Here is a 25,139-nt window from a genome sequence, read left to right as displayed (position 1 = left end):
TAAATTTTTTTTATATTTATAAAAAATATCTTTTAATTTTGACTAATCCGTGCTCTTACACGTGTCTGTACGATGTAGCAGTGCTCTTTCCTGATTCCTCCAAAAACAGATCAATCTTGCTTGCTAGGTCGGTCCCTCCACTCCTCTGTGTCTTTTTTATCTCTGCTTCCTTGCAAACAGGCCCTGCCTTCGTGACGAAGAAAAACCTCCCTCTCTCTCACAAATCCGTGGCGATGCAAGAAACCGAGCTACAAGATTTGTCCGACGACGCGGATTATGCAGCGTCACAGCTACAAGTAATCATTTCTTGATCCCATCCAATCTGAACCCAGCATCAAATCCTTCGTTTGATGGAAATTGCATTCAATAAGTGATTCGCATTTCAATTCTTGCGAAACCCGATTCCCGAACATTAGGCTACTAATTCAGCAGCAATTGATGCATAATCGGTGAAATTGATTTGGGTTTTTGTTTCTTAAATTCGGTTTCAGGGGTCGGCGAGCATGGTGCGAAGCAATAGCCGCAAACAGAGCTGGTCGAGCGAGCCCGACGGTGCCGAGATCGTTTATCTGAAGGATAATGTGACTATTCATCCGACGCAGTTCGCTTCAGAGAGGATCAGTGGGCGATTGAAACTGATTAAGCAAGGCTCTTCTCTCTTTATGGTAATTCCTACTAGTTTTCTGTTTGTTTTTGTTGCATGCCTCGGTTTTATTCATTTGTTTTTTTGCGTGTGCGTGCATGTAATTGATAGACGTGGATTCCATACAACGGGCAAAGCTCGAATGCGAAGCTGTCTGAGAAAGGTCGTTGGCTTTGTATTTTTTATTTCAAGAGCTATGTGTATGAGAGAAATATATTTCTGAATTTATTGCTTTGTGGCTTTTTCGTAGATAGGAATCTTTATACCATAAGGCCAGTCCCTTTTACGGAGGTGCGGTCGATTCGGAGGCACACCCCGGCACTCGGGTGGCAGTACATTATCGTTGTTTTGTCATCAGGTAAAACAACCTGGCATTATTTGAGAGGAGTTAAATATTTGCAATGCTCTACAATGTTTTTGAAGTTGTATCATTTATGTTAACCATGTAAGTATTGTCGGTTATGCTTATATGGATTGGTAGTTCGGATTCGACTTATTGTTTGCTTCTTCTCTCCTTTGATCGGTCCCTCATCGTAGATACAGCGCTCTGTATGAACATATCTCCGTCACAAAAAGAGGCTTGATGTATATTTTCGAGAAAGTAGCAAAATATGTTTATGAAAACTATATGTTTAACCTGGAAAACAATTCTAAGATCTTAGATGTCTGAGAATCTCAAACAACTTATGCACATTGGGTGTTCAATGTAGCCAATGTGCATTCAATTTCTCCATTTCTCTCTGTACTCTATTTAGGTACTTATTTTGGGCTATTTTCCTTTTGCATTTTTTGTGTTTTAATTTCTTTTATTAGTTCTACTTTCATATATAACGAGTTTGCGACAGTTTTATCCGTTTCTTCTATGCTGCATGACCAAATTGATTCACTGTCTTGTACTTCTATAATGTGTAAATGGAAGTCCTCTGCAGGACTTGCTTTTCCTCCACTTTACTTCTACAATGGAGGAGTTAAAGAGTTTCTTGGTACCATAAAGCAACATGTTTTTCTTGTGAGGTTGGTAATTGTTTACATGTATTGCCTCTATTATTTTTGGGTTTTTTTTTTTTTTTGTTTTTTTTTTTAAGAATAAGATCTTGGAACCAATCTGGTCCAAAATTCTGGTTACTGATGCAATATATCAAGAGTTCTCCGGTTTTTTTTCTTCAGAGCCTTAAGAATAAAAGTGTGCAGAAAAATATTTTCGCATTGAAGAGGGATTTTTATTAAGATGTTATGAAATCTCACTATGATCATAATTTCTTCAATTATCATCACCACTTTGTGCTTGTGGTGCGTTTCAGTGTTAGTATCTTCTGCCATTGTTCTAATTTTCATTTCATCAATACCCAGGTCTGCAGAAGGTTCAAATGTATTTCTAGTGAATGATTTTCAAAATCCTCTCCAGGTGCACATCTTACTGCTTTACTTGTTTGGCTGGTTGGTACAGTTACAACTATCTTTGCTCATTGGATTCACTCTCTGCCAGTGATGCCTGCACATGAGAGAACATGAATCTTTGGATGCTCATCAAGGCAGGGCCATTTAGATCCTCCTATGGGCAGTAAACTTTGGATACTTGACCCCACAAACCTAAACTTTGTATCAGATAATCCGCTGGAAATCATAGTGCAGGATCAAACCTATAATGTCAGAGTCTACAACTGTACAACTCATGCCCTGCCCCCCACCCCCCGTCCCCCTTTAACCACTAGGCCGTAACCTAACGGGTAGTTTCCACAGAATACTTGGAAGTTTATAAGTTAGCTTTTGGGAATTATTCCCTCAATTAGAGTATATCTTTTAAACTTTGGTTTGGCTTTGTCTTATTGTGTTGATTCTCTAATTATGGACCGTCCAACAGCAAGCTGCTGCATTTTGTCATATTTTTTTCATTGGTTTTACCCAGAGAACGTTGTCTTCTTTGGAGCTGCCTAGGGCTGTTTCTCTTGCTAGCGAGCCATCAATGTCCATTTCAGTTGGCGAGTCCCCTTTAAATGATGATCAGGAGAGAGCTGATGGCGAGGTTCGTAATGAGAGTTCCAATCTTTCTCAAAACAATGTGATGCAAAGGCAAAAGGTTCATGATCCTGCTCGAGATCTCTCAATTCAGGTATTGGAAAAATTCTCTCTTGTGACCAGATTTGCCCGGGATACAACTTCACAACTCTTCCGTGAAAGTCATGGTAATGGATATGGTGCAATTGAGAGGAGAAGCCATAAGCAGTCTTCCCTTGATTGCCCTAAAAAGACATCCAATATTGAAGAAAAAGCTCCTGAAGAAATCCCTTTGGCATCAGATCCTTTGGTAGTATCTTGTTTGTTCTTTCATATTTTCTAATTAAATGTAATAATAGTAATTTCAGTGAAAGTAATGCCATGAAAATTGTGTTTTTTTTTTTTTTTTTTGACGAGCAATTGAAATTTCTGTCTTAGCATTTTCCACCTTTAAATGTTGATAGATTTCAGTTCATTCTCCAGATCTTAAAGTGTCAGTATGTAATAACCATTGAAGTATGCATTGAGTTGTTTCTCAGTGCCTTGCTTAGTATTCTTTTTTGGAGTGGAACTCTTTCTTGATAATCTAGTATGACACTTGCAATTTAGTTGCATTATATAATTATATTTCCTTATCCTGCCAGTTCTGTTTTACTGAACTTATATAACTCTACCCTGCATTGTATTAAGTATAAGAAGGTGGAGGATGAGACTCCACGTTGCTTGGGAGAAAGAAGTACTTGTCCTTTAAAATGATTTCAACAAGCTCCAATTGTAGCATTTACTAGTCTTTTTTGGTGTATCGGGCCCAGACGTTACTTAGATCATCACACCAAGCAATGATTTTGTATTTTTTTTTTCTTGTATGAAAATGTGACATGCTTCAAGACTTTCTCAATTTCGTTTGTGATGGAGTAGCATAGATGGATTATTAAATTCTAGAAGTAGATACAAACATGAGGTGCGATGTGCTCATTATTGCACTTATCTGATACAAGACTTAGCCGAACTTTTTGAATGGAGTTTCAGTTCTTGCTATCCAATATTTCCAGGTATATATTGAAATCTAAATGGTACAGAAGACTTTGATTAAATTGGTCAAGGGTAACCATTATGCTACATTTAGTAACAACTAACAGAGGACGTGCGATTGCTAACTACGTAATTGTGATACACTTTTGTTTTTATGATTTATTAGATAAGATAAACTTCAAAGATGCAATTTTTACCCTGATGGCTTAAGATTTTCTTTCCATTTTGGAATCTCAAGTCAACATCTTTTCTGGCAGGTTGATAAATTAACGCTGGTATGGGGAAAACCACGGCTGCCACCTTTGGGGCCTGATGAGGTAAGAGCTGAGCCTTGTTGAAGATAGGTCCTCTTTGATAAAATGCAATGATAATTCCATCAAGCTGATGTCTCTGTCATTTCATAAACTTGAAGTTGTATCTCAAAAACAATTCCTCTACTTTATTAAAATCTGATCCATTTCTGAACTTAAGAGTGGCTCTCTCTCTCATTTCTTTTCTTCTTATAAAGAAAAGTCCTAGACACATGCAATCATTTTGCAGTGGTCCATGCTCTTGGATTCTGAAGGGAGAATCATGGATTCAAAAGCTTTAAGAAAGAGAATATTTTATGGGGGAGTGGAGCATGGATTACGGAAGGAGGTAGGCACATAATAGTATCTAAGATATGTGATTTTTTTTTAGATGCATCATGTTCTTTGAAATCGCAATAATGAATATAGGTATGGGCATTCTTGCTTGGATACCATCGCTATGATTCAACATATGCTGAGAGGGAATATCTTAGGTCCCTTAAAAAGACAGAGTATGAGACCATAAAGATTCAGTGGCAGGTTTGTAATGAATTCTAGTCTCTTCTACTTCTTGCCATCCTTTTTGCCTTGGAGTTTAATTTTCATTGATTTGCATGCTCTCAAGCACATGTAATTATGTTTGTGAAGTACCCGTTATGTGAACTTCAAGTGTGGATATTCTACATCATTTTCAGAATTGGGTTCAGGCTTTCCCAACTCCTTATCATCAATGGACTGATGTATACAAAGGAGATCTGTTCATTCGACAGATTAGAAAGATGCTGGAGAGTTGCCCAAATGAGCGCTAAATACATTTCAAGAGATCTCCTTTAAGATTATATTTCTTATTTTTCTGTTATTTTTTTTAAGTTCTAGATATATTATCTTGGATTTTAGGCTGGTCTGTTAGGCACTTTGTAAACTTCCACTCCAGAATATCATAGCAGATTGCTGCGGCTGATTCATGCTACAAGCAGTGTGCATATGGTTTGTAACAGATCCTCGGATCTCTCTGGCACAAGACAAAAAGTATTTATATGAGATTTTCAATTTTTCTCTTCGCTTTGTGGCTTCCACTGTGTACTGTATGGATAAAGAATTCTCTGGCCACTTCTTAATTCAAGCTCCTGTGATTTTGTTGAAAATTTTTCATATTTCTCCTGATCATGTTTTATACAGAAAGTCTTATATATGAGTGCATCTTCCTATGCAGAGTATCTCCCCTGAACAGGCAAAAAGATTTACGAAATTTAGGGAGAGAAAAGGCCTTGTTGAAAAAGATGTGGTAGGCATAAACTTGTTCCAGTGTTTTTAAACGCACAAATTGAATTCAATGGATACATTTAAGGATATAGTTTTGAGTTCCTGAATATTTTTTCTTTCTGTTTTTAAGATAAGGACTGACAGATCACTCTTCTTCTATGACGGGGATGATAATGCAAATGTGAATCTGTTGCGTGATATTTTGCTAACATACTCATTCTACAACTTCGATCTTGGTTACTGCCAGGTAATTATTTCTCGTATAAACTGTCCTGTGTACTTGGGCTATGCCTATTTCTCATCAATAAAATCTTATTTGCTGATCAAAAAAGTTATTTCTGAGTTTGTTGTCTGACATTAATTTTGTAGTGATGCTTCAATTATTTTTTTGGTTGGCTCAGATGTATGGAAACATTCCAAATTCAATGGAAATTAACTTATGTCTTGAAAAGTCTGTGATCTATTGTTATGCTTTTTGTTTATGGTTTTGATGTTAGTATAGGATGGAGCATTACATGATTGGATAGAAAGCCATGCGTGTAGCACCCACTTGGGGCAGAAAAAGGGGGGCGGGGGGGCAAGGAAAAACATGATGCCAATAGGATGGAGCATTAAACTTGTAATGACTGATGTTTTCCCTGTGTAAATACAAAGATTAGACATACGCATCTGAACATTGAATAGTCCAATGTACTTTGCAACACTTTGTTTTCTTTTATTGGCACCAAGTGTCTGGGATCAGCGTCCTAACTAATCCCGGGGATGCACAGGCTCTTAGCAAGGAGTTTCCCGCAAGTGCATCTTGGGTGATTTAAGGGGAAAATTGCTCAGTCCGATGGCCCCTAGAGACTGTTTGCACCCAAGGGGATTTGAACCTTAGACCTGGGGGGAGCATACCCCCAAGCCCTGGCCTTTACCACTTGAGCCAACTCCTAGGGTTACTTTGCAACACTCCTCACAGGTGATATATTATTGTACACATCAATTTAAGAGCTAAAAGGATGTTTATTTAAGTGAGTTAAAGCATCTTCTTTATTCACATAGCCTTTTCAGAACACAGAACATAAACACTCAACCAAATAGTCCAATGTCCAAATATTTGCTTTTTTTTAGTTAATCCTTGTCAATGGCTTGCATTAAAGAAAGGCTGGAAATTTTATTTTAATGATGGCTGCATTTAGTAATTTGCTTTATATATGTATGAACTTGAATTCATTGAGTCTATTCCAATTTGCTTGAGCTTTTGAAAAATATTTATTCAATACGATGATGCTTAGGTTGCCCGTGTGAGGGTTGCCTTGGGATTATTCAATTTGACATCAGTCATTTTTTATTTTCAAACTAGGTGTTCTCCTAGATTACCTTACACATGGTTATGGCAAGTGGAGTTGTGTGTTCGGAGTTTATTCTCCATGGGGTGGGTTTGAAATACCCTGCCTTATTGAGATTTCATGTAAAAAAGAAAAAGAAAAAAGTGTCTTGTGTTCCAATAGTGGGAGCTCCTACGTGCATTTGGTGCTCATGTGTTGGAGTTCACATGCATTTTTTAGTTATATGGGAGATAAGGGGAGGTGATAGCATGTGTGAGCATGATATACATTATTGGACCTTGTTCCTTTCGCTTCAAGCTTTTTTTTATTACATATATGTTTTGCCAGTATTTATCATTCATCTTTTTTTGCTCAAAGTTATAAATCCCCTTCCAGACTTCACATTTATTTTTCCCAAGATTATGGTTTATTGACTGTTCCTAGTTGCATGAGTAAATTGATGAATGCTTAATGGTTGGTTATCTTATTGCTGAACTCATGTCATTGGATGGTGGTTCTGTCAACACTCAACAGTAATTAGGTCCTGAATTGCTTCATCATACATTCCAGTGCATATAACTATTCCCCTTGTTTGCGTATTGTTGGGGATATCCTTATGGTTGCACATCATAGATTCTTGTGCTATCTTGCAGGGTATGAGTGATCTCTTGTCCCCAATATTGTTTGTAATGGATGACGAGCCAGAGGCATTTTGGTGTTTTGTTGCGCTGATGGATCGGCTTGGACCCAATTTCAATCGTGACCAAAATGGCATGCACTCTCAACTATTTGCAGTATCCAAGGTTCTCTCTCTCTCTCTCTCTCTCTCTCTCTCTCTCTCATGCATATGGGTGTAAAAAACAAATCAGTTGATGGATCATGTTGTACTAGTGGAAATGTCAGATTTAAACATATTGTTCCTTGATTTATCAACTTGGTTATTTGGATTTCAGCTTGCTTCCCTGGCCAACTGAGACTATTAATGTTTTAAGATGGGTTTTTTTTTTTTTGTGAGAGGGGGAGTGTCTTTTGATAATTATATCTTTTGAACAGTTCGGCTTATTTGGAATTGGCCATATTTTTCCCACTATGTTTATTTTAGTTTATTCTTTTGTGTATTTGGAACTTTTTCATTGCAACTCATGACAGTGGAACAGCTAGTGCTGGATGAAACTTAAAATTATGAAATTTCCTTTAGTTGCAGTGGCTATTTATTTGTCATGCCAAGTGGTTTTTAGGAATTTTCTTAGTGATCTTTACTTCAAGATAGCTCTTGGGAAAAAAAAGTACAATTAAGAAAGAAGGGCAAGGCTACTCTGCCGCCCAGCATTTACAGCTGGGCCACCCAGGGTTTTTTTTTGCTTTTTTCTTTTCATATTTTTTTAATATATTTAAATATTTTTTAAAAATAAAAAAAATACACCAATACACTTAAAATCACTTCCTTAATCACTAAGTAAAAAAAAAAAAAATTGACCAGCGGTCAACTAGAGCAGTCAATGTAGGTGGGCAAAGAAGCTTTTCCCAAGAAAGAAAGCATCTAGCAAGACTTCATCCAGCTGAGCTAGATGCCGTCATTCGTGTAATTGCTACTGTGAACTCTTAATTGCCATATATGATTGGATGTACGAACCATATAGTAAAAAGTTACGTGGTTAATCATTTCTTGACATTTACTCGAATTTCACATGTTATATAGTACAAACTTTTGGGTAGTCGCCTTACTGGTTGTCTGTGTCCCAGTTTCTTCTTTATGAATATTTGTGTGGTTCAATGTGGCTCCTTGGTGGATTTTAGACAGCCAATATAGGCACATCTAGGATCTGCTACCGAAGTGAGTCTCTTCAACGACCCATTATCAACTTAAGAAATGGAATCTTTGTTTAATTGGACAAAATATTTAGCTTGAACAGGCATAATATGATCAAGGAATTCCTTTCTGTTAATATCAGTAAATGCAGGCTCATATATAATGAGAAAGGCAACATTTTTCTTGGTGTGCTTCAGTTAAATCATTGAAAATTTAATACCATGTTTCAAGTTTTTGATCAATTTTTGGATGTGTGAATGAATGTTTGGTGCCCCAGTGGCGAACAGTGAAAGTGTTTTGCTGATAGAACAGTTGGTTCTGAGTTTTAGTTCTAATGAATTCTCACTATCTCACTATCCTTGTTGCAGTTGGTGGAGTTGTTAGACAGCCCATTGCATAACTATTTTAAGCAGAATGACTGCCTCAACTATTTCTTTTGTTTTCGCTGGGTTCTAATACAATTCAAAAGGTCAGTTCTTTAATTTGAATTCCCTTTTCTCGTTGTTAATGTTTACAAAATTACAACCTAGCAATGGTATGCGTGTTAAGAGTAAATAACGCACTAACCAACAAATTTCGTTTTTTTTTTTTCTTCTAACAAGTAGGAGCAACATGTTTCTAGCTTTAGGTGTGGTTTGGATAATAACGAGTGAGATGAAAATTGAAAATTGAATAAAATATTATTAAAATATTATTTTTAAATATTATTATTATTTTAAGATTTTAAGAAATTAAGTTCTTTATTATATCTTGTGTGTAAATTTAAAAAAGTTATAATGATGAAATGTGACGAGATGAAACACTTCTTGTATACAAGCGGGACTAGATGCTGTCATAATTCATTATTTCCGAGTGTCATAGATTCTCGATGTAACTTTGAACTGTATTCAGTTCCCACCTGTATGAAGAAGATTGAAGACCTAGCATCATCACACTTTTATTTTTTTACAGGGAATTTGAATACGAGAAAACAATGCTGTTATGGGAGGTATTGTGGACTCATTATTTGTCGGAGCACCTACACCTGTACGTATGTGTGGCAATATTGAAACGATATCGCGGTAAAATAATGGGGGAGCAGATGGACTTCGACACTCTCTTGAAATTCATTAACGAACTGAGTGGTCACATTGACCTTGATTCAATCCTCCGGGATGCAGAGGCTTTGTGCATATGTGCCGGTGAGAATGGCGCGGCTTCCATTCCTCCTGGAACCCCTCCCTCATTGCCTGTTGATGATGGTTTTTTATACCCTCAACAAGATGACGACGTCTTGTAATTGGGGCCCCTCGCTATTCCATTTATAGACTTTCTAGTCTCACATCTGTACAAACACGTTCACTGCTCTATTTCCGTGTAATTAATTGCTGTGTTTTTTTTTTCCACCGACCATGTCAATGGGTCTATCAAATCGAATCGATAAACTGTATCTTTGTTGACGGTTCTCATCCGGCTATATGCATCACATGGCGCCAAAGACCATTGGATTTGTAGTTCTTATGTTTTGCTGAGCTCTGAAGAGATGTGATGTGATGAGAGAGAGAGAGAGTTATGTCTTGTGTCCGTTCTGTGCGCACAAGATGCAATTTGGGGGCGTCACATCAGCCTTTAGGAATGCGTGATATCCTCTGTTTACCAGCTGTGCCAAGCCAAAATATCTCGTTTTGAAAGGACTCCAAGTCTCCAATGGATTCTTCCTATTTTTTAAAATATATCATTAAAATATTTTTTTTTATTTTATATACTAATGTTTATAATATACTATATATTAATTTATTTATTTTTTCTTTATATTATTTAAATATTATATTTTTTTAACTTTTTTATTCATTTTAAATATTCTCTAATTATTAATGATATTTTCATATTTTTGATATTTACAATATCATATAATTATGTCTTATTTTAAATTAATTCAAATTTATAAACTAAATTAAAATATAAATTAATTCAAAAATTAAAAAGAAATTATTATATAATAAAAATATTCCTAAAATATATTATGAGAATATTCATTCTCACTAATTACATAATATAAATAAAGAGAGTTGAAGAAATGAAAAACTTAACAAGAGGAGAGAAGAGAAATTAATTAAAAATGTTTACAATGATGAGCAGTGTTCTCTACATCTAGAGGTCTATTGAAGTAGAATGTAAAAGTATCTTTAAAATAGAAGATCCAATAGAGAGCACTTTTGAGAGAATTTCTTTATATTTTAAAGGAAAATGTATTATAAAAATCCATTGGAAGTGCTCTAAGGACTCATTTTTGTTTCACATCTCTTGCTCTTGCTCTTCTGGGGTTGCTTCAGAAATTTTTTCATCTTTTGCAAACAGGTAACCAGTGTTTTATCTTTGAGAGAGTGGAGGGATGGTGGTTTTCCTAAAACATAATTTTATTTTATTTTTTTAGATTTTATCATTTCTAATCATATTTATTTATGTGGTATATTTATGAATGAGATGATATAATCATTAGTATATTAATGTTCACTTTGACTACATACAACTTACAAGGCACGTTGAGTTCGATTAATGTAATATTGGCTGTTTGGAGGTCTTTTTTTTTTTCTTTTTTCTTTTTTTTCAAATCTGCTGTTTGGTGTTTGGAATTCAGCAATGCCCATTTTTCGTTTCATTTGAAAACTGCATCACGTATGGTTTCATCCAAAGTCAATGCATCTTCAAATTTTAAAGAAATATAGATAAAATCATCTACATTGACTTCATCAAAATGTAAAAGTTTGAAGTTTGAATAATAATTCAATTAAATTCGTATAAGGTTAATACTATAGGGTTTTGATAGTAAAATGTGATGAGTTGAGATGAAAGTTAAAAATTGAAAAAAATATTATTTGAATATTTTTTTTTAATATTATTATTATTTTAGAGATTTAAATTATTATATTTTGTGTGAGAACTTAAAAAAATTGTAATGATGAGATGAGATTAAGCGATTCTTGTATCCAAACTGGACTGTGTTTACATACCAGAGGTTCAAAGCAAGCAGGGCGAAATGGTTTTGAAGGAGGTCCCTATTTTTACTGGATTTCCTACAAATCATCATTCACACGGTCGGACTGTTAAGAATATAATACAAATAATTAATAAATCTATTATTGTTTATGAGTTTAAATTTTTGGGACAAATAATGATTCCATATGATATTAGAGCAGAAGTTCTGTGAATCTGAATCCTAACTCTTCACTCTATACAATTTAATTAAATATTCCACATATTATGACCACTCATTAAGAAAAAGTCTAGTTAGCACACACACGTTAAGAATATAATACAAATAATTGAATCTATCACTTTCTATAAATTTAAATTTTTATTTCACCCAAACTTGGGTGTGTACATAATAAATTAACGAGACATTCTCAGAGAAATACTATACGTGCGTTGGCAAGTACATTTCTTTTTTTTCCACTCATTATTTAACCTGGAATTATTTTGTCCTAAATTTTACACTACTGAGTTATAAGGGATCATTTAGACATTTAAATGATCTATAAGTAGTAGTAAAATAATTTGAGTTAAAATATTTTACTGAATTTTGAAAAATGTGAGGAAAAAATGAATAAAAATATTATAAAGTTAACAAATTATTTGAATATTATTTTTATTTTTATTTTGAAATTTGAAAAAGTAGTATTGATTTTCTTATTTTATTTTAAAGTTGTAATGATTAGATAATAATTAGATAAAAAATTTTAAAATTTAAAAGCTTTTTGTATTTAAATGATATTTTAAAAGAATTTAAAGTTGTGTTAATAATTTCTCGTAATTTCATAATCCAAATATACCGCTCCTCTTCTAGGTTGGAGGGCACATCTGAAAAGTAAAGATGGGCATGAATCACATGCATACAAAACACGATCACAGTACTGGAACTGCATGTTCACCTTGCCAACGGAGGAGGGAAAAGCTCATGATAATTCATTGTAGTTGCTACTACTTTCTGGGAGTGGTCACCCCTAGCCACCATACCAAGAATGGAAGCGCTCTTTAGTATATCATTAGGTGGCTCATGATCCCAAAATATGGTTGAGACGTGATCAAGATCATATTATTAAAGTCGTTTATATAATAAAACATCAGCTTTTTAACGAGTATATATATATATATATATATATATATATATAGCGCACAGATTAAATATCAGAAAATACAATTTATACGTGTGCATGATTCTATCTAATAAGTATTCGTCACTACATGATTGATTGCATCTGTGCGTACTGCGCCTCCTCCCCCATCGCATTCAAATGATTCAAACAAGATAAAAGAATCCAAGTAAGCTGTGAGAGGTTCATCGTCAAAAACGAAAGTTGCATTCTTTCCGGGCAGTCTCGGATACTGATCATCTATGTAATAGTTGAAGAAGCTGTCTGTATTGATCTCCATCCAGGTGGGTCTGTGACAGTACTGCTCTCGGTCTCCTTCTCTTCTTTCCTTCCATCCAAGCTTATAGATTTTGTCGTTATCAAAGCTGCACTTCCACTGGACTCAGAGTGACACAATGGACCCAACTTCTTTTTCTTGTTCAGGTTCTTGTCGTTTTCCTCATGTTGTTGGTGGTGGTGATCTGGGTCGGTTGCTTTTCTTTTGCCTGGAATGCATTTCTTGTTCAAATGGGTATTCCAGTAGTTCTTCACTTCATTATCTGTCCGACCAGGAATCCGACCAGCAATCAGTGACCACCTGCGTTAAACAAAATAAAAGGTTGACCAATCATGACCAGTATATATATGTTGGTTTGGCTGTATCGGATCGAAGCTGATCCACCAGCGCAGCCTGTTAATTTTGTGCTTTCCTACTTGCTTAACTCGATGTGAGAAATTATCTCGATTATTTTAACGGATCGAAGGGAGTAATGGGATTGTTAAAACTAAAGAATTCCAGTCGAATTGGGGGCTGGTTTTGCAGGAAAAAAGAAAGAAAGAAAGAAAGAAAGTAAACAAGCTGTCACAATTACCTGTTGCCCAGAAGCTTATGCATTCGGATGATAAGATCTTCTTCCTCTTTGGACATCTCACCTCGTTTAATGTTAGGTCTCAGGTAATTCTTCCATCTGAGCCTGCAACTCTTTCCTCCCCTCATTAAACCTGAGAGAGAGAGAGAGAGAGAGAGTTACTGATCATAGTGTACATAAATTAATCAAGTAGATTAGAAAGGGGAAAGAATTCTTACCCGATCTCTGGGAGACGGTAGTCCAGTTGCCTTCACCATGAGTTTCCACATAACTTTTCAGAATCAAGTCCTCTTCTGGCTTCCACAAATTTTTCTTGAGCTGTGGCTTGATCACTGATGATTTCTTAATTACTTCCATGACTACTACCTGCAGATCTCTTTCACGTAGTACTAATTAATTATATGTGTGTCGATGCTGAATGGGTTATATAGGAAAGGGGTGGGTATGGAAATTAAAGCTAGTTAATTAGTTGCAGACACAGAGACACTCGTGCATGCATAAAATTACGCAATTAATTATATCCCTTTTTGCTTCTCCTTTTGCTTTCCATGCATGCATGGAATTTATATATATATATGAATCTATGATCCAGCTTGTAAAAGCAAATCTGCCTTCCACTTTCTATATATACAATATCTTTCTATTTCATATGACATGCACTCGTAACAAGCAGATCACTTGTGCGTGCCACGAAGAACTAATTAATAATTTATTGAATGATACCTGTTATGTATGGATGGAGAACTATATATTCTGTCTATTTTATTAAAATAGATTTAGTAAATGACATGATCACTTGATGTGAGATATTAAGTTTATTTTATATTTAAAAAAGTACGTATTTTATCACATCAAAATATTTTATTTTATAAATTTAATTTTATAAATTCTTCAAGTATTTCTATCATATGAATAAACCACTATATAATAAATAAAATCTATAAGAAATATTAATACCGATGCATTGATCTCCAGAATTTAGTTTAGGGCTCGTTTGGATAGTAAAATGAGATGAGATGATTTTATATGAGTTAAATAAAATATTGTTAAAATATTATTTTTTTAATATTATTATTGTTTTGAGATTTGAAAAAGTTGAATTGTTTATTAATATTGATCTTCAAGTAATACTACATGCAGTCGTGGAGTGAACAAGTATCGTACAGTCGCTTTGAAAAAAAGTGAGATCTAGTACTATTAATTTTTTTTTTATATAGGTCTCGTATTTATTCATATTTTTTTTCAAAGTAATTATACGATATTTACACTTACGATTGCAACTATCATTTATGTTGATCTTCTCTCCCGGTCGGTAGCTCCTTTAATTGTTTTCTTGTCAGTAATGAAAATTCTTATAAACTCGAGTGGAGAAATGCTAAAAGCTCTTTAAATTAATAGTGTGTCAAAGTGACATTGACCATCAAGAATGATAAATTATTAACCCTTTAAAATTTTCTCTAAAGTTCAATAATCTATATAAATCCATTGATTTATACAAAATTAAAAAAGGCATGAGTTAACATATCTAAAAAGATATGTGTTAGGAAAACTGGCCTGAACTCTACTAACTAGAAATGAAATCATGACCCACTTTCCAAATATTAATGTTCTTCCTTTAATAACTTCTAATTAATTACATATATATCTTTAATGTGAATTTAATAGTAGAATATTGGATGAGTGGATGCGTTGCTTCCTAGGGGCATGCAAAGTTTCATACTTCCAAAATTATATTGTAATATATATTTATATATCAGATTTAGGTACCGAAAGCCCCATAATTTATTATACCATTCACTATACCTCCTTGACGTGGCTACAACGTGGTATATTGAAAAAATTAAAAAAACATTAAAAGACAAACATAAAATAGTAGAAGAAATCTAAGACATATGTTTTGAATGTCACATGACATGCACCACCACATCAAGAAAATAAAGTAAGTGATATAAATTAAGAAACATAATGATTACCCATCTATGCGTAGGTGTCACAAGTGGTTAGAATTACTAAGTCATGTAAGTCTATAAGTTTAAAATTACTGAGAACTCAAAAGATCTCTTCCCCATGATATATATAAGATATATCCAAACTTGAGTTGTAAATTAATAAATATTACCATGAGCAGAGAGCTGTTTGCATATTCAAACCAGGATGCCCATCAGCAGCGGTCTGGTCTCCTCCTCCTTCCAACTAGTTTAAAATCAACTGGGATGAGACTATTGATAAACTTAAAGGGTTGATTGGCATTGGCATATGTGTTAGGGACTGTGAGGGACAAATTGTTGCTATCCTGAGACTTAATAAACAAATATATCCTGATCCATTGCTAGTTGAGTCCTATATATGGTGCATTGCAGGCTTTTAAGTTTGACATTGATTTAGGCCTTGGACAAGTCATCTCGAAGGAGACTCATTGCAGGTTATTAATGATCTCAAGGCCACTACAGAGGCTTGATCTAGTGCAAGCATGTTTGTGAGTGAGGCTAGACTCTAAGGTGTTATCTAGCTAGTTGTTTTGCTAAGTGTGAAATTTCTCATGTCAAGATAAATGGTAATAACATAACACACTTGTTCGTAAAAAATGGTCTTTTCATTTCAGATTTTATTGTAATTATGGAGGAGACTTTTCCATGTATTTCTTCTCTGATTTAATGAAATGTGAGAGAGGATTTCCTTTAAAAAAGATAACTATACACTTACAATTTTTTTTTACAATTATTTTATAATTTAATTTAAATCTATCAATAAATGCCACTCTATTCACATTTGTCATTATAGTTTTATTAAAAAAAAAAAAAAGGATACATAAATTAAAGAAGGCAAGTCTCCCTAAAACAGTATATATAATGTACAAAGTAAAATCAAATCGGAAAACAGTATTAAATAATTGATCTCGTCCCATATTGAGCAACTTTGAAAGATGATTTTATGAGCAATCCATTGATCAATCGGATGGAGGATGACGGCAAGAAAAAGATTTTTAAAATAATAATAATATTAATAAAAGGCATAATTAGTCCCACCACCTAGCTAGGACGGATGGCATGCATGCATGCGTAAATTGTCGCGATGGTGGCTAGCTGTGGTGTTGGTGGTGGGCTTATTTTCATTTTTGCTATCTCACTTTTGAATAATGTACTGATCGCAATTAAATTATTAATTGGTTTGATGTCATTTGGGTCATATCAATTATTATTCACGATATGAATTTTGAATAAACCCAGGCCACGACAGACGACACCGAAGGATCCGTACAAGTACTGGACTTATCTCAATCTCCTTCCTGTCTTCTCAAGAATCTCAACAAAGTCTTTTTAACCTATATTTTATTAGATAGTTGGGTAAATATCATGTCTTTTATTTAAAAAAAAATAGTAGAATTTGTTATTAAAATTTTAATTTTTTTATATAAATATTTTATTTATTCATATTTTTTAAAACAATAGGCCGGAGCGGATTGGTCTCATTTCTCATATTATGGGGCTATAATTTCTCCCTTTTTCAGTAGTACTACTACCTTGCATTCAGCAAATTAATTTGTATCCTAGCCCTGCTGGCCCAGCAGTGAAATAATAACGCGTGTGACTCAGTAGCAGTGAAATAATTTGTACTACCTTTACATGTTGGCTTGAAGAATGTACTGATTTTAGTCTGATTCTTGCTGAAATGGCTTCTAATGACTGATTTCAATGAATGAACGAGGTTTATTTAAAAAAAAAAAAATAGAGCATAGAATAATATGAAAAGAGTAATATGATATATAGTTATAAAATATGTAAGTGTCGTGTAGAGTCTATTATTAATTTTTTTTTTTTATATAGATCTTATATTTATTTTCTTTCAAAATTATTATACAATTCTTAGACATTCAAACTATCATTTCACGTATGCAAAACAATTCGGACTATGCATTCTTGCATTTTGTACAGGTCGATCGAGTAATGACACAGTAGGTTTTTTTTTTAAAAAAAATTAATTAAATAATAATTATTATTATTATTTTTTATAAACGGCACCATCACATTGATTAGTTGGAGTTGGAGTACTTTGAGTTCTAAAAAAGGTTACGTGAATATCATTATTCATCTGTTTGGTTAATTAATGAGCAATAATTTGTACAGTTAATATGGGTAAATTCCGTAAATTTTTTTAAAAAAAAAGTGAATAAATTTTAAAAATTATTTTTTAATAATATCTCTTTCTTTTCTTTTCCTTTTTAAAAAAAAATAAAGAAGTACGTAAAATTTATACATTCTAAAACTAAATATAATATCAGTCTCTAATTATTCAGAGAATTCTATGTTAGGAACAATCTAAAACCAAAGATCAGAGTATCATGCTTTTTTTATGCAAATAAAAAACAAAAATTAAAAACACGAAACAATTGAGAATCATGTTTGGAGAAGAAAGTTGGCAAGGGAGACATATACCTTTGAATGTTGGAACTTGGCCTTGAGATTTTGGCAGTACTAGAGCTGTATTATTATTCTCTTCTTAACTTTCTTGCTTTTTTCCGGTCACTTTTGCTTTGTAAAGTTCCCTATTAGCCAAACACTTTCCACGGCAAGACTGCAATTATTTAGAGAAACAAAGCTTTCGATTGATGTGAAGAATAGGACAAGTTTGTGCATGCAGACAGCATTCCATACAGTTGGGTTAATTCCTGAACATGATGGACTTTCTCCACTAAAATCAAACGTGAGACATATACCACGAGTCTATATAAATATATATATATATATATATATATATATATAACCAAAAAAATTTTAAGAAAATAAAAATTAAATAAAAATAAATGTGATGTTTGGTGTGAGAATGATTAGTAGATATGCTTTGTTTTCAAAAGTCCCCATATATAGAGTAAGTCAAGTTGGTTTTTATTTTATTTTGTTTTTCTTTTTTTGTTGTCTAGGGTCATTAAGGATTTTTTTTCTATATTTTATTTTTAATTTATTTAAACTTTTTTAGTATATTAAAAAATTGTTTTATAATTAATCCACCACAAACATATGATGTTGCAGTTAAATGCAAACTTATGTAACTCAATGCATGCGATGTGTAATCTTATCACACGTTGATCCTAACTAAATTAGTATATTATATATAAATAATCTCAGTTTTTGGTAGCGGGTTCTTTCTTTTTATACCATATGAAAAATCAATTAAATAATCAACTTAATTTATAAAACTAACAAGGATAAAAGCACAGGAATCCGTTATTTATTATAAAAAAAATAGATATTTATGACCAATTATTTATAATGAGAAGAACTATTTGTGATAAAAATAGATTTATTTTAATAGAAAATAATTATTTTATTATAAATAATTGAGCATAAATAAATAATTTTCTTCTAATAATCATAATATATAAGATAAAAAATACTAACCTTCTCGTTGGTTCTTCTGGTTGAAAGTTATCAGTGATCACCGAGACTTTTTTTTATTTTTTATTTTTAGTCTTTTTTACTATAAGATATATAGTTGGACCATCCTCTTCCCTAATTATTTAGGTTATGTTAAAGGAAAAGACACGAGTACTGTCGTACAAGGGATAGGACGTGATGTTGCACAATCACGCACACATTACGAGTGTGTACGTTTTGGAAACTTTGAAGCTGGCGTCTCTCTCTATTATCAGAAATGCTAAGTCTAAACCATCCTCTATTATTTTTTGCTATTATATATGCACATCATTTTGATTCCTTTCACTTTTTCCACAATCATATATTCCAAACTTTTCTTTTTCACCACCAAAATCAAATCAATCTTTGATCTTGTGCAAAGTGAAAAGCAGAACAGTATCCTCCCTGAGATCACCCCTCTAAGATTTAAGAAAATAAATATATATTTCAATTGATGTTGTCCCAAGGCGGCAAAAAAAAAAAAAAAAAAAGGACATGCATAGATGTCTATGTGTTTCTACTTCCTTCTAGCCTTTTTTTATTTAAAGACAAATATCATTAGCCTTAGGGTAAGAGTTAAAGGAAGTGACTTCTATCGAGCAAGAAATTTTTGATGTGGTTATTGAATCGTAAAAACAGGGCACTAGGTTATTGATGTGGTGATCCATCGGATAAGCAATATTCTAATTTGGGCTGGACCTTACTTTTGGGGCATTAGATTCTCACCGTCTAAAACTGGCTGGCTTAATCCAGTCCTGCCTTCTTTTTTTTTTCTATTATTTCATTTCAGAGAATGAGTCCTATATATATATATATATATATCTATTACTATTATATAAGTGGCTATCAAACGGTCGCTAAACGGAAATTCTTGTTTTAACTGAGCGGAAAGTCTTATTTTAACGGCTATCAAACGGAATGTGCATTCTCTCGAAGCTTCTCCCCACCCACTCTCTCGCTCTCTCTCAATCCTCTGTATATTCCCCCCGACCTACTCTCTCTCACCCTCGATCCTCCTCAAACTCACTCTGTCCTCACGATTCTTCAATCGTGTCTCTCAAATATCTCAAATCTCCTCTCTACAAACGTTTCCCGTGTTTGGTCTCAAAGAAAATGAAGAAAACTGCAGCTAGGTCAGCCAACGAAGAACACGGTTCTTCACTGAAAAGGTGGAGTTTTTTTATTTTCTTCTTCTGATCTTTTTTTTTTTTATTATTTACGGCAGCCTACTCCACGGGAATATGCTCAAACACTTTCGATTCTTCACATTGTGGTTCTTCCCTCCCTCTCATTCTTCCCCTAGAGCTTCCGATTCTCATAGCTTGTCTCAGTTAAGTCTCCGTTGGCAGCCCCATTCTCCCTGAACAAAACCACTTTTGCACCCTCCAAACCACAAAAGGCAAAGCAAAACCATCAAAACTGCTTCCTTCTATTTTTCTTATTCTATTTTCTAAGTCATCTTTCTTTAATTTAGATCTCCAAGTTGATTTTTTGAAAGATTTTTTTTTTGGTGTTATAGTTTTTTGCCGTTTTAGTGAATGTCTCGGCGTTTTTAGCAAGTTGAGTGCTTCGGTGTTTGTGTTCCTGTTAGATCTGCAACTGGAAAACCATAAAAAGAAGATCACTGTTGGATTGACTCCATTTCGTGTTATCTTTACTTTATCTTTGGGTTTTCAAAGTCTCTACCTTCTATTTTTCTTTCGATCTTTCCGGCTTTCTTTCGCTCTCACTTGTAAAGCCTGAATTTTTCCTTTCGTGTTTTTTGTTTTGTTGAAGAAATCTAAGAAATATCCAATCTTAGTTTACTGTTTGGTATACACTGCTTTAAGTTTCTTTATAAGAAGTGGGAAGATGTGATTCAAGTTTCAAGTTTCTTTTCAAGTGTTTCAAGTTTCAAGTGTGCGAATCCAGTGTTTGGCCCCGCCTGGTTAACTTCGTTTTCTTTTTCTGGTTTGGAACTGGGATCTGCAGAAAGTGAAGATTTAGTCAACGTATGGAGGCAGTGACGGAAGGGAACTAGGTATTTGTTTTCCAGAACAAGTTTTTATTATTATTATTATTATTATTATTATTATTATATATATTTCATTTTCTAGATTTTTTTTGATTATGTCTTATTGAAGGCTTGTTCATGATTGGTTATTGTGTTGTCAATATCTTGTTATATTTTGCGGTAACGTCTTTGCAATCTTATTGGAAAATGAGGTGTTTTTTTTTAAATATATTGGAGAGGAGGTAAAAGGCCGAGAAAACTTAGATACTACCAACGAGGTTTATTTTCTCGATGTTAATTCTCATGAACTTTTACAAGGCATATATAGGTTCAAACAATCACCGAAAGTCGAGATCTGAAACAAAAAACATTAAAGATTGAGCTTGCGACAGGGTGTTTTCATCTAAGACCCAAAAATTTTTAGAATCATTTGTTTTTCGTGAACCTTTTCAATGCAAAGCAAGGTAATTTGTTAACTCAAAGGTGGCCCTCTGAAAGTCTTTGATGCAAGCCAGTTGAATAATTCAAGCCAACCAATTATCCAGTACTATTGTTTTAATAGAATATTTAGTACTAGCAAGTTTTTTGTTGTAATATTGGCGTTTGTAATTGTGAGACTTTAAGGTGTTATTTGTAGATACATAAAGTCGGTCGAGTGCAATAATTATTGTGAAAAATGTAAGACTGCATTTTTTCTATTTTGTTCTGATCTTAAATAAAATGGATGGGATCTATCAGGAGCTTGAAGCGTGACCTGATCCAGTGGGGCATACCTGCCAGAAGAAGGTAAAGCACTTATCTAATACCAAATTTGGTCTCTATTAAGTTTTTCTGTGCATATTATGTTGAATAATCCAACATCTTACTTTGATTTATAAGAGAAAACCGAATCAGAACCAGTGGATTTGGGTTTATAATTTGATACAGGAGAAAGAATACAAAGAAGCTCTTGAGGCTTTCAATGAGAAGAACAAGGAAAAAGTACAACTTATATCCAGGTTAATGGAGGTTAGTATCATAACTTTTTGCTTAAAATAAAAGTATATGAATCATGACACATTGTCACCTGCCCCTAGGACTTTCATTAACACGTTACCTGATTGGAGCATGCTTCTTGGCGCTATCACCACAATCTTCTTGGCTACTGAGAAGCAGTGGATGATACTTGATTGGAAACCTAGGCAGCCTGACATGCTCATTGACCCTTTTGGTCTTGGGAGAATTATTCAGGATGGTTTTGTGTTCCGGTAGAATTTTTCTATTAGATCATATGAAGTAGGTGCCGATCATACAGCTTCTATAGGGACATTGATGAATCATTTGCAGGTACAATTAATTCTTCAAATTTTATACCACTTCTTTAAAAACCAAAATTACATCCTTTAACAGGCCGTTCTGTTTTTCTTGAATAACATGTGTTTGAGATTTTTTTTCATGAGCTATTGCCTTATTCCTCCTGCTTTTGGTTCCAGGAAACAGCCCTTAATCATGTTAAGAGTGCTGGACTTCTTGATGTGCAAAAAGAACCTGATATGGGTGGTTACACGAATGCAGGTGGTGGTAGATCGCTATCCTACTTGGTAAGCCCACCACTTCATGTATATGGTTTGGCTTCTTTATCTGCAGTTGTTTTTTGTCATTTATGTTTATATTTCATTTTTTGTTTATCCATTTTCCATATACGGATTTGATGATTTTATCCTACATTGCTACCATCCCCTGTACTTTGCAGGACTGACTGTGTAACAAAGAATTTGCTCCATGCTTAGCTCTATTTACTTGTTTTTGTACTTAATTGTTCTAAACATTTACTAATTTGTGGGGAGGACACCTATACAGGGTCACAATTTTATATCTAAAAACTAATACACTATTTGTTTCTTTGTGGGACGATTTATTTCTCGAGCCCATTAGTGTAGGGGAAATGTTAGCCCAAGTAGTCATTAGCAAAAGCATATTAAAGGAAGAGAAACAAAATGGGTTCACATTCTGATGTTCCCTGTCTTTAGAAAATTGTATGGGAGAATGGACCAAGTTTGAAGATTTAGGTGAGGTCACTGTGGGAAGTCCTCCTGTAATCAGTAATCAACTGTTATAATAAAAGAAGTCGTGTAGTATTGGCGTGTCTTTGGAGATTGAAGTGTAAAAGGGTTTGAGGAATTGCTTTGTTAGAGAGAGTACTACTCTTAGTTGACAAAACTACTATCCTTGAAAGTCTTTTGCTACAACCTCTCTGAAAAGAAAGCATTCGGATTGGAGACTTGGGTTAGCAATATGGTTAATGACAGAACATCATGATATTCATGTAGGTTTGATATTATATCATTGGGTTTTGGGTACATGGATTGTTTTCAACTATGTATGTGACTGCTGAAATATGAGCCATATATTGCATTTTTTATGGGTAAAGTATGAGCCATGTCGTATTGTAGCATAGAGGTTTTTGCATTTATTTTTTAGTGTGAGATTCTTATTGTTATAGATTCAGTTATTGCTTTCCAATTTTGCACGTGACTATGGAATTTAATTCATGCATTCCATAGTGTTATTAGAGGAAACAGAATGGTGGTTTTATTACTATTTTTTCATTCTCAGGTTTATGAAGTTCTGAAGTTTCTGAATGAGCTCTACCTACTACAGCTAGAGATCAAGATGCTCAACAAGTGTTGGATAAGGAATTCCGTTTTAGTTAATTCCCCCAGTCTTTTGCAAAAATTCGGAATTGATATACTTCCCTTGTTGATCCAGGTTGGTTTTGTGGTATATAGCAGTAAATTGATTTTTTTCCTTATATGGCTTTGTAATGTTGCCTTCACCCCTTGCACAAGTAGTTAATTCTGGTGCAAATTTATATTTTTGCTATGGCTTCCTTTCTATTATCAACAAGTTAGTTTATTTCAGCAAATCTGACATGAATTACTTAAGAATACCAACATTTCAAGGTGAACCAGGCTATCTTGTGTTTACAGTATTAATCCTGATAATATTTCTCTTGAACTGAAGATTTTTTTTTTCTAATCAGCAATTTTTTGGCTGGAGTGTTCACTCAAAAGGATCAGCATGTGCTCTTAGTAGCTCTACATATTGGTGAGATGATCCTGCAAAAGCTTTCTGATATTTTCCTGAGTTCATTTATCAAGGAAGGTGTCCTTTTTGCTATTGATGCATTGTCATTTAAGTAACTATTACGGTTCCTTCTTTCCTTTTATTTGTCTATTTGTTTAATGAAGAAAATAGAAACTATCTATTCAAGACCTAGAAAATAAATATTCTAGAGTGTTGATATTGAAAATCATTTGTCGTATGGTGTCACATGTTTTCATGTGTTATGCTTTGACCCTACTTCAACACAAAAATGTGTGCTTTGAACTCGATATAATTGTCCGAAATGGTTTTTTAGATGGATTGATATTTTTCTTGCTTATGTTGGCATAGATGGATTGCTTTTGTGAAAAATCAAATTTTTTTTTATTAAAAATCTTGTCTCACCTAACTAGGTAAACGTGCTTTGCACGTTGTCCTGACCTAGTATATATATATATATAGGCTGATCATCTCTAGCTAGCGACTTCAATGCAGAGAGATGAATGTATTATTTATAAGTCTGTGTTAGGATTTCCAGATTAGATACGTCGGAAGCAATGTTATTTTTACCAAATTAGAGGATGTTGATTCCAATAATCTTCAAGTCTAGTGTAACCACTACGACAAAATTTATGAATTCTACTATAAAAAACATGATACCTCAATTAAAGGTACACTTACAAGAGCAATGTAAAAAAAATCTAATATTAAGATCATGATTACAAGAGAAGAGTTAATTTAAGCTACAAATTAGACTTAAGAAAATGGTGGATTGGAGTAGTGGATGTGCAATGTTGATGGGGTATACTAAGTATGATCTCGATGAGTGTAGAAGACACCTAGCTCGTATGGTCATCATAGACGAGCTACATTTTCAAGTTGTTGTTAGGAAATGGTTCCAAGCGTATTCTCACTACTTGGAACCAAGGTTTAATCTTTCTTCTCGCCACACAGTGTGGCAAAGAATGTAAAAAAAAATATATTATTGGTTTGAAAAAGAGAAGTTGATGGGTCAATTGGTAGGTCAATTTGTTTGCGTCATCACTGATACTTGGGCATCAGTCTAAAATTTTAATTATATGTCTTTGATTGTGCATTTTATTAAATGTGATTGGACATTGCACAAGAAAATTATAAAATTTTGTCAAATCATCGATCACAAGGGTGAGACGATTGGGAGGGTCTTGGAGGCTGCAATAAAGGAGTATGGGTTGGCACGAGTTGTTACAGTCACAGTTGATAATATCTCGTCTAATGATGTCGCATTGGGACATCTTAAAACCTATCTTAAAGAGGCAAATAAGACAATCATGGATGGTGAATGTCTGCA

The 25,139-nt window shown here is 33.8% G+C and overlaps 2 protein-coding genes across 3 annotated transcripts; one reads left to right on the top strand and one right to left on the bottom strand.

Moving 5' to 3' along the window:
- The first annotated feature begins 82 nt into the window (after positions 1 to 82).
- Positions 83 to 9,832, top strand: LOC121252388 (TBC1 domain family member 15-like). 2 transcript variants are annotated; one of them, XM_041151996.1, is made up of 15 exons: positions 83 to 296; positions 492 to 665; positions 755 to 806; positions 894 to 1,001; positions 1,573 to 1,657; positions 1,994 to 2,048; positions 2,550 to 2,948; positions 3,928 to 3,987; positions 4,211 to 4,309; positions 4,390 to 4,500; positions 5,174 to 5,245; positions 5,354 to 5,470; positions 7,187 to 7,336; positions 8,712 to 8,812; positions 9,295 to 9,832. In XM_041151996.1, the coding sequence occupies exons 1-15, from the start codon at positions 234 to 236 to the stop codon at positions 9,620 to 9,622; spliced, it is 1,974 nt and encodes a 657-aa protein (XP_041007930.1). In that variant the 5' UTR covers positions 83 to 233; the 3' UTR covers positions 9,623 to 9,832. The 2 variants fall into 2 exon arrangements, with proteins under 2 accessions (XP_041007930.1, XP_041007931.1); XM_041151997.1 differs by having other exon boundaries at positions 108 to 296; positions 2,550 to 2,753.
- Positions 9,833 to 12,438: 2,606 nt separating this feature from the next.
- On the bottom strand, positions 12,439 to 14,035 carry LOC121251473 (transcription factor MYB82-like). The gene is given in 4 exon segments (XM_041150733.1): positions 12,439 to 12,759; positions 12,762 to 13,050; positions 13,325 to 13,454; positions 13,540 to 14,035. Coding segments are annotated over 4 exon segments (774 nt in total). The 5' UTR covers positions 13,679 to 14,035; the 3' UTR covers positions 12,439 to 12,543.
- Between the last annotated feature and the right edge of the window lie 11,104 nt (positions 14,036 to 25,139).

This window comes from Juglans microcarpa x Juglans regia, chromosome 2S, assembly GCF_004785595.1.
Source record: "Juglans microcarpa x Juglans regia isolate MS1-56 chromosome 2S, Jm3101_v1.0, whole genome shotgun sequence".
NCBI lineage: Eukaryota > Viridiplantae > Streptophyta > Magnoliopsida > Fagales > Juglandaceae > Juglans > Juglans microcarpa x Juglans regia.
Note: the sequence above shows the minus strand (reverse complement) of the source record. Positions and strands in the feature narration are given on the sequence as shown.

Coding starts and splice junctions, on each gene's coding strand:
- LOC121252388 (XM_041151996.1), top strand. CDS start 234: ATGCAAGAAACCGAGCTACAAGATTTGTCCGACGACGCGGATTATGCA. Junction 297..491: donor ATGCAGCGTCACAGCTACAA/GTAATCATTTCT, acceptor ATTCGGTTTCAG/GGGTCGGCGAGCATGGTGCG. Junction 5,471..7,186: donor TCGATCTTGGTTACTGCCAG/GTAATTATTTCT, acceptor GCTATCTTGCAG/GGTATGAGTGATCTCTTGTC.